The 10,610-nt window shown below is 27.5% G+C and overlaps 1 protein-coding gene across 1 annotated transcript in view; it reads left to right on the top strand.

Annotated features, from left to right (window-relative positions):
* The first annotated feature begins 660 nt into the window (after positions 1 to 660).
* The window catches only part of LOC112210125 (transcription factor LBX1), a 146,826-nt gene continuing 136,876 nt past the window's right edge, over positions 661 to 10,610 (top strand). The window contains exon 1 of the mRNA XM_024358555.2: positions 661 to 1,226. Coding sequence (XP_024214323.2) covers positions 665 to 1,226 — 562 coding nt within the window. The 5' untranslated portion in view covers positions 661 to 664. The remainder of the gene's footprint in view (positions 1,227 to 10,610) is intronic.

The following is a 10,610-nucleotide window of genomic DNA, read 5'->3' as shown; positions in this document are numbered from 1 at the left end:
TAAGAAAAAGAAAACATTGATGCCAAATGTAAATTAAAATTACTTATCACATATTTCTGATTAATTTTTTTATTTGCCAGTATGGCTTATATGGCCTAAAATCAATTATAGAGTGATTCATTGGCTCTCAGAAAGTTATTCTCAATAAGGCTATAAATGTTAACTGGGGTGAGAAGAAATGCCGCGACACCATGCTCTCATATAAACTCAATTGGAAATATATTTTATATTCTCATATATGGCAGGAAACTGTTTTTCATAACTTCCGGTTAGTAGGGTGTGGAAAAGCGTTTTAGGAGGCCATCCAAGCGGAAAAGTAATGTGTCGAGATGGCTGTGGTTCGACGCCTCATAAGACAATTACAAGGGACCGGATACGATAATTAGCTCTGAGAGGGACTAAAAAGGCGGCAGGTGAGACTTTTGATTGATCTAGGATGTTTGAAGAAGTGGCGGTCGGCTAAGGAGAGGGTTGACAGCGTGTAACTCTAGCCGGTAATCAGTTGGAGGGGGGAGAAGCCTTTGATCCGTGCCGACAGTGGGCGTGACCTAGTGGCAGAGAAGGGAGGAGAGGCGAGGTGATTGGAAGAACCTGGTCACGCCCATCTATCCCCTCCACTCCTCACCGCCCGGTGGCCGCCCGGCTCAGTCCTATCGGAGATGTGATGGCAGACATGAGGCCGGAGGAAAAATCTGAAGACGAGATCAGCGTCGGGTGTCCGAGCCCGCCTAAGTACGATTCTGACGCCTCCGAAATACACGACGATTATTTCAAACCACTGAAGAAGTTGAAGATGGTGCAGATAGATAAAATGACCTATTCGATATCAAGCAGCAAGAAAAAGAAGAGGCCGCGGCGGCAGAGTTTGGAATCGGCCGAGACGGGGACGAACGGCGTAAAATCGTTCTCGATCCTAGACATTCTGAACCACCGGCCCGCGAGGGAGTCGAGGATAGTGAGGCCCTGGGACGAAGGTGGGTCTTGTTTGCCCGCTCACCGCGGTCTCCTCCCGCCTCCGCCTATCTTGTACCGGCCAAAGTCGGCAGATATGTACGAGACCTGCAGTTCCGGAAGGTCGAGCACTTCCGACTGCTGCACTTCACCGGACATCGTGCCCTGCGGCCGCCAGCAGCAGGGTCGAAAGCCCAAAGACACCTCCCCACTGGATGCACTCTTCCAAATGACCTCCAAGACCTTCGAGGAGCTGAACGGAGAGTCAGGCCAAGGTAGGTCCTATCTCTTTCTTTTTCGAATTTTATTGTTTATAATTCAATTTTATTTCATTTTTAACATATGTAAAAGTGATACGTGGCAAAATGCCGTAAAATTGTGCGGTATACCTTATCTGATAATGTTATCATTTCTTACTACATCTTTTGCTCTGATAATGAGTCCACATTTTTCCAGCGGGTACTAGTTGTTTAATTCAGTTTATTTTTTCCTCAAAATAATATACAAGGCTGATATTTTTGTTTTGATTGATCACCGTTATGATTATCCTTCCTCCAAATCTAGAGAATGTTTCTATAGTAAAGTTGGTGTATAATTAAAGAATTTATACTTTAAATTATCTAAAGCGAAAAGAAATCGTATGTTTTGTATCAAGTGATAAGTAATTCCAACACTATTTTATGACAAAATATTTTTGTAGTTTCAACATTAATCATGTGTAAATTGGGTTCAAATTTTACAATATAAGCATAATATTAAAATTAATGGTGTAAGTGTATGTTAGTATCCTGCTATATAGAAGAAAAGTGTTTTGCCGGCTCTTAAAAAGTTTCTTGTCTGTTTGGTCCATATTCAATGTGAAAATTAAAATTTTCTTTATTAATAAATCAATCTCAATATATCTAATTTAGTATGTTTATATAAATTAAAGCGGTTTGTGTCGTTTTGCTTCTAAAGTATAATATTGGTTTTAGTTGGACGACTGATCATATTTACAATCCGGGGCTATATTAGCCGCGCTTGTTTATAATATGTGTATAAAAAAAACAATAGATACATAACTTTTTTTTTTAAAACATTATTCATTTATTGCTGTCGATAAGCTTTATAAAAAGCATAACAAATAGCAGCTACAATAAATCTATTTACGTGCCAGATAGAAGTGCCGAAATATTTTGCTAAAACTGTAAATGAAATAAAAAATAAATAATAACAAATGTAAATTATTAATTAATTGTATTTACGGTATTTTCGCAATAGATAACAGATAAAACCTTAACAGTGCCTAAAACCTTAAACATAAACGTAAGATATTATTGATATGCATTATCATAACAGGTAAACAAATACGTTATTTCCTTTATTTATTTAATGTAATATTTAAAAATTAAAAAAACAAACTAATATGACATTACTACTTTATGTTTGTGATATGCTGTTGTTTGTTATGATAGAAACATGTTCCGAATAGATATTCCATGCTTAGTAAAAAGATGTTTGTGTATGTATCGAATAGGATATTCCTCGTTTTAATTTTTTTTTGCCTATCATTGGTTTTAGGACACAAAACATTGTTGTTTGTATTTATCTGAGTACTTAAAAAATAACTTAATACGGCTATTATGGAAAACCAGTAAATGAACATTAAAATTTTAATTTTTTACTATAATGTAGTTAAATCTGTTTTTCTCATAAGAAAAAATATCACATAATTGAAATTATTTATTAATCATATATAATGGGTTCTATTTAAAAAAATATAATTGATATTGGTTTGTTTAATAATTCTCACTGTACTAGTTTCAAATCGATGTTGTTTCGCTGTGCCATCTGAATTTCATTTATAATTTTTAATACAATCTCCTGACAAAAATATCGTGATATATAAAAACATTTAAAATATTCTGATAGCTCTCTAGGTCAGAATTGAAGCTTCACTATTATATGTGTTTTCATAATTATTAAAATAATTAGGATTTTAGTTGCGGACAATGTTTTTAAACTTTATGTTAAAACTGAGACCGAATTGTGGTTTACCATCATATTCTAATAGCCTGTTTTACAAAAAGAATACATGAACAGAGATCCAGTAATGGCAATTTATTATTTTATAATCTACTTAAAAATGAAAATAGTAGTATATAAAAGTACTTAAGTATTTATGACCGATAAATAGCTCCTTCATTTTTTACTTTTAAAATGAGAATTTATTTAGATTTGTAAAATAAACGAATATAGTCTCCGTTTACCAGTATTTTCATAAATAAATTCTATCAACAAATATATATAGACATGGAGTCAGTCTGGAGTTCAATCTGTGTGGGTAATTAATTCAGTGGTATCTAATTAAATCCATAGTTTTGGTTATAAGAAACAAATGTGTATACTGCTTAGTTAAAATTTAAAATGAATCATTCTTAAATTAATAATTCTGTTTATAGCAAGTTTCATAAAAAATTATGTTAACAAAAATAGTTTTTTTTTTTTTTTTTTTTTTAATCATTACCGCTATAATACTTAATGTTTCTTTGGTGTTCCATTCTATTTGTACATTTTGAGCGTGATTTCCTGATAAAAAAAAATTTGTGATATTTCGGGGGCATTTTAAACTTAAAAATATTAAAATGGCGCCTAGGAAGTACAGAATTAATGCTTCGCTATTTATACTCTATTTTTTTAAAATTATTTTTACTATAGTATGGTTTTTTCCAGATTAAATTGGCAGTATCGAATTTTATTTTAAAACTGATACCACCTTCGTTGAACTTGATAACACGTGTTTTAGAAAAAATAAAATAAAATTAAGAAGAGATTCGATACCGGTAATGGATTATTTGATTACCCAATTAAAGAAAAAATGATAATCCATTAAATTACCATAAATGAATTTACAACAGGTAAATAGCTGCGCCGTTACTTGCTGATTAAATATTTTTCAATTTTATTGTAAAATATTTTCAACAATTCTGCTGATGCAATTTTTTTTTTATTATCTAATTTTAATTTTGCTTAATTGAAATAACATTAGCAATAATAATATTTAACTATATCGAACCGACAGATTATCTATATTTAATGTAAATATATACCTAAAACAAACAGGTCTTATAATATTTCCTACTTGACAAGAAGTATTTCTTATCGGCAGTTTGTATTTGATATTTCTCGGCATCTCCTTTTTAATTTAGTTTCACATTCTCATTTTAATTGGAATTTTAGCATATAATATGTAAGTAATTATAGCTAAATCGATTTTAACTGATAAATTGATTATATCTGTAACACATGCTAGTTATTTAATTATAAAAGATGTTAATAAGTTAAATTAATTGTACAAACCCTTATAAAATGAATAAATTGGAACAAGTACTTATATAAAATTAAATTAATTATTTGTATTGCTAGAAGAACTAATAAAATTAAGAAGTATTAAAAAATTAAATATTTAACCATGTTCATAATATTAGTCTTGTACTTTCCTAAGTAGAATAGGATTTGAAAATTTTCGTTGCTGTATAGTATCTCTGCAATATTTTATCTTCAACTGTCCCTAGCATACTATGTGTTAGATTAAGGACAACATACTCAAAAACTGACAAGTACGCCTAATATCAATGTAAACTAGTTTTTAAAAGACCGGGGTAAAGGTAGGAATATTTTGAATTTATTTTTAATGATTTTATCTAATAAGCGATTTTTTTTTATGCTATATTTAAATAAAAATAAAAAATTGGCTGGTTAACCTAAAATCTTTTTATAAATACTAAAAATAACTCAAAACAGACAGCATTCTTCCTGGTTTAAGACAGAACTTATTTTAGATTTTTCTTCCTTTTTTTTTTCAATATAAATAAACCCTAACCTATATGGTTCAGGTGTTATATTCATATTTCTGGATATTTCAACTGAAAAAAGATAAAAGACAAGATATTTCTTAGTCATTTAATAATTACAAAGTGCTTAAACTTTCTTTTTAATAACTTTTTTTGAAAAATCATAGTAACAGTTTGGAATACATGACAGCAGATAAAGAGATACTCTTAATGGATGTAAAAGATAGGTGTGCTGAAACACTGGATCAAGAATTCCTGATAAACGGCAATTAATATATATTGTCTTAGCTATTTTAAATGTAGATTTTTTTTAATTATGAAAACTTCATTTACTGAGGAATACAAGCTGCCACAAACCAGGACAATGGTTATTAGAGCTCTAAGTGTACGTTCTTAGTATATATACTAATAAATATTAAAAAATAAATAAAATAGAAAGAAAATAAAAATAATAAAGTAAAGCAATATAATAACAGCACTATTTAAATAACAAAATAATATGAACACGAATTAATGAAAATAAAAGTAAAATTAATCTTAACACATTTTCATACCTCTATACAATGCTCAGAGTATAAATAGAATTTGATTTTTTTTCTTTCCGACCAAATAGTGTAGTGTGGTCACTAAAAGTATCAAAGCAGCTGAAAAAATTTACTTCAGAATACTTAAAAATTTCTAGTGTAGTTTTTAAATAATTGTTTAGATCACCTTTATAATATCAGGCTTTGCAATTTTGTGATTTTTGTTTATAAAATTTTTCTTCTTATTACTAAATTCTTCTCCCATTACTTTCTCGTTCTTAAATTTACCTAACATTATCCCAAAAAAGGTTTTAAAAAATGTATATGCACAGTGGCTTGTTCTCTATCCTTCAGCTATCTATACATGCACCGATAGGTTAGAGTACAAACAAGTATCAGGTAGATCTCCCCATCCATCCTTTACTTGGTTGCAGTTGGCGAATGATATCTCCAAACTGTACTTAGTCGCTATACAGGGTGTTTGGAGAGAAAATCTCAGTAACTTACAGGAGGAGTTGGTTAACCAAAAATGGAGTTCACTGCCACTAACCTCAACTTTGTATCTCAATCCGTTGTCGAGTTGTAATTTTTTATAAGGTTTTCCAAGAATTTGCTATAACAATTGGAAATTGTTCAACATGTGCCACTGTTTTCATAATCGGTGAATTTCCTATGAAATAGCTATTAATTTGGATGAAATTATTGCTTCGTTAGATTATTGTAGCAGTAAAATTTGCAAATTTAAAAGAAGTTGCTTCATTCCATCTGCTTTCCAAAGCAGACATAGCCCCTTTTGAAGCTAATTTTAAGAGTTTTTGGATTGAAAGTTCAATTTTTTTCTTTCTAGTCAACTTCTTTAAGTTCTTTAAATTTGGATTGTATTTTAAATTTTTATGACTAAATAAAATCATCGAATAATTTAATGAAGTTAACATAACCTTTATTATGTCACTCTTAAAAAGGAAATTAAAAAAATGAATATATTGATTTATCTTTTGTTATTACGCCTTACAAAAGGTTTAAATAAAATTAACTTTAAAGCATATTTTTAAATAAATATTTTATAGATTCTTATTTATTGTTTATTTTATAATTCATTAAAAATTGCTTTAATTTTTAATTAAGGAAGTTGGATTTGTATGTTTTCATAACCAAGTAAATAAATAAACTATTTAAATATCAAAAACATTGTTTTCACTCAAATAATTTGGTTTAAAAAATTTTAAAAATAAATTTAAATTTCTATAAATTATTATTCAAAGGTCTGTTAATAATTTTATGAAATATATTATTTCAAGGAAAATAAAATTCTTCTTTTCATCTTTATTTTATCGAACCTTTTAGATGATTTTCAACTTGCTCAATAATAAATAAGTTTTGACTAATAATTTAACAATAAAAATATGATATCACAACGAACATTAAATTAAATTCAATTTAATATTTTTAACATAAAAAATGCACAAATATATATGTTTTGGAAAATAATGTAAGGTAAAGTCATTATGTATATATGATAAAAAAAAAAATGAAGATTTTAATGTTGTATTATCTTTAGTTGTGTATTTTAAACCTAGGATATCAGGCAGTTTTGTCACGTTTGGATTTATTTTCGTTATAATATTATATAGAATTTAAAAGAAAAACATAAACATTTTAATAGAAATAATAATACTGCTGGTCAGTGGAATCGCATCCGACTGCAGGAATTCCTATCCCGCATTAAATCAATAGATTTTGTATTAAAAAAATAATATAAAATCGTTTCTCAAAAGCTAGTTATCAGCAAAAACACCACAACTTTTTTGGGTTTTAATATTTTTTTTTGTTGCAAGTAGTAATTTTGAATAAATGTTGTCGGGCTTATTAGTAGGAATGCTTAGGCTAGAGATAATTACTGTCAAGAAACTATCAAGCTGACTGTTAGTGTTTAAACAAGGTCTTATACGTTGCTAAACACAGTGGATATCTTTATCTGACACCTCGATCTTGAAGTGTTCCATCCTGTTTAGTAGGCATCAAAAAAAATTTTTTTTTTCAATTCTGTATTCATTACTAATGTAATCTCTTAGTTTTATTTATTTAATTAAATGTATTAATTATTTATAACAGCTGTGTGTAGTTTCATGACGATAAATATTATTTTATTACTGTCTTTACATATCAATTCTATACTTATTGCAATTTTTATATTCATGAATTCTAGTTTGTATTATAGATTCCAGTATGTAATACTGCTAAACGTTTTATGACTTAAAATAATGGCTTCTATATATTTTATATTTAAAATGTAAGTTATTAGGGACAAAATTAAACAAAAATAGTTTTAATATGTTAAAAAATATATTTATGATCCAGACTAATTTTGTAATGACTAATTTATCTTTTTTTTCTATATAGTTGACTTCTGGATTTGGGTTTTATTTTTTAAAATATTTTTATAGCCAATTAAAATCATCAAATAATTTAATGACGCTAATATATGATATATTATGTTACATTAAAATGAAAATTGGAAATAAAATGACAAATATTTCCTTGATTTTTATGGACCAGTAAAAAAAAAATATTTTAATATTAAAAATCTGTTTCATAAGCTTTTTATTTAGTAAATTTAAAACTTTGAAATTAAATTTTAATTTCTATAAATTATTTTTCCAATTAATTTTATATTATTTCAAGGAGAATCAATAATGTTTAACTTCTTCTTTTCATACTTATTTTATCGATCGCATCTAGCTTTTAGCTCATTTCCAGCATTTCCAATAATAAATAATGTCATGGAGTTAAAAGCTATATTTAATTTATAATTTGACATTAAAAATGAAATACCCCAATTAGCCTTATATTCAATGTAAATTTTCCGGCATAATTAATCTATATATGTATTTAAAAAAAAACAAATAAAAACTGATAGTTAAGATCATTTTAAAATATATGACATCAATTATTTGATGTAATAGCTGTTAAGAATGAGCTAAAACCCCAGGCGCTCAGTTAAGGAAAGGTGTGAGATAATATACTTAACTAAATTTTGAAATTAATATTATCAAAAGAAGTAAGGGTTAAAATTTATTTTTGTTTTTAAGTGATATAAAAGGTTAGTTTTCATTTACTACTATAAAAATGTTTTAGGTCAGGAAAACATTGAACCATTTGTTAACTATAGTTATTTATTTGCAATTTTTTGTATTATTAATGTTTTTTAATAATCTAATTTAATAACATGATTTAATCCATTTATTTATCATTTTTAGAGTTTTTTTAAAATCATTTTTGTATCTAGGAACTCTAGTTTTTGTTTTTTATGTTTACCTACAATTGTTAAAAATAATTTTTAATTTTAGGTAGGTAATTGGTATTTTTTTATTCCTCTCTGATTATTGTCAATTTAATAGCTTATCAAGTATCGTCTAATAATCATAATTCATTCGGTCATTGAGCATTACAGGATGATTTAAAAAGATATTTAAAACTTTGAGGACTTTTTAATATTTTTTTAATCTTATTTATTAAATATAAAAGAAAATATAAAAACGGGCTATATAATAAAAAAGTTGCCCTCCCGCCTTGGCGAGGTACCTGTGTTCCGTTTAAGGGCTTTTCCAAAAGATAAAAACTCAATTTAAAATTCAAAACAACTTAAAAACCTTGTAAATCAGGGTAGTATTTTAGCTCGTAACTTGGTATTTTATTAATCAGGAGAAAAAAAAAAAATGGACTGCAAATTACAAATAAAGTCTTTCTGCGACTCGTTTAATATCGTCACGAAACTGAGATGCTAAATCGGCGAAGGTAAAACTTAAAAAAATAAAATAAAAAGGAACGAGGCAACGAAATGTGACGTTTTCACGATCCGCAGTGGCCTACCGAGATTGAGATCTGCCACACGAAATGTCCACCTGCTAATTAACTTACGCTCGTATAGCAGAGTCTTATTAACATTTATAATTTCATACCCATATTTAATTACTTAAAATTATATTAATTTACCATACATTATATCTTATCTTTAGTTAATTATTTCCCCCAGAGCCATAGGCTAATTGTAAGAGATTATAGCACAAAATTACTGGAAGTTAACAATTTAAATTTAAAAATTATGGATCTGAACTTGATATTATGCTTCCTGTAAGAAATGCATATTAAAACTTCACTGCATTTTTTTGTTAATAAATTAATTAAAACCAATTACTTAAATGATCTATTACTAAATATATAATCCCCTAATGGAAGAAATAAATAAATTTATTGTAGCATTTATTAATGATTTTTCAGATTATAGTTTAAATTATCTATCTGTTTATAGTAAGGCTTAGGTTTCTTTAATCATACTATCCTTAGTTACTCAGATATTTTATTTATCTCCACTAATGCTTCTTAACATTACATATAATTTGAAAATAAGAAAATGTCTATTTAAATTTAGACACTAATTTTACTAGGTGGAAGTTTAAACAGGTTTATGTCTCTCATTTTTTTAAATCATGTAACTCCACTTATAATCGGTCTAGAACTTAATTACATAAACATTTGTGTAATTCATAAAAAGTTCTGTAAGATTATATATATATATATAGAGAGAGAGATAGAGAGAGAGAGAGAGAGAGAGAGAGAGAGAGAGAGAGAGAGAGAGCTATTTTAAAAAACTAGTTAAAATATTATGTATTTTCAGCAGAATTTTTAATATAGAAACATAACGGTGAAAATAGTTAATAAAATCTCATGGATAAAAAATATCGTTATTATAAGTTAAAGGGTCTAATTTTGTTTAATTTATCTGTATTGCTCAATTTATGTTATTTAAATTTACGGTAAATCATAACATACCTTAAGAAATATTTGCATTGTAATTAATTTAAAAAAGTTTTGATGAACTTATTTAATAGTTATTGTAAACTTATCAAGATATTAAAAAATAAATACACCAAGAAAAACGGGAATGTTTCGTTTTTAAATTTGATGTAAAAAAAAACAACACTTCAGTGACATTTTAAGAAATAAAAAAAGTACCTACAGCTAAAGGATTTTTTTTATTTTACTGAAAATGTCATAAAACTGTAAACTTTTAAAATGTTCATGAGATCTAAATGAGTAATTTTTTTGATTTTTCATGCTAGTTACATCCAGAACTTTAGACAGACATGTCAAATTCAAACGACAACGTACTCGAAATATGTAGTTCAATTATGTAAATATGATGTGTTAAGTTAAAGAATTTTATTTGGTAAAATTTACTGAAAAGTATATTCGTTAAAAAATAAATAAATAAAAAACAAGGACTACAATGAAAAATTATTTT

The sequence above is a fragment of the Halyomorpha halys genome, unplaced genomic scaffold (assembly GCF_000696795.3).
Source record: "Halyomorpha halys isolate HHAL.00 unplaced genomic scaffold, Hhal_1.1 Scaffold209.1, whole genome shotgun sequence".
NCBI classification, from domain to species: domain Eukaryota; kingdom Metazoa; phylum Arthropoda; class Insecta; order Hemiptera; family Pentatomidae; genus Halyomorpha; species Halyomorpha halys.
Note: the sequence above shows the minus strand (reverse complement) of the source record. Positions and strands in the feature narration are given on the sequence as shown.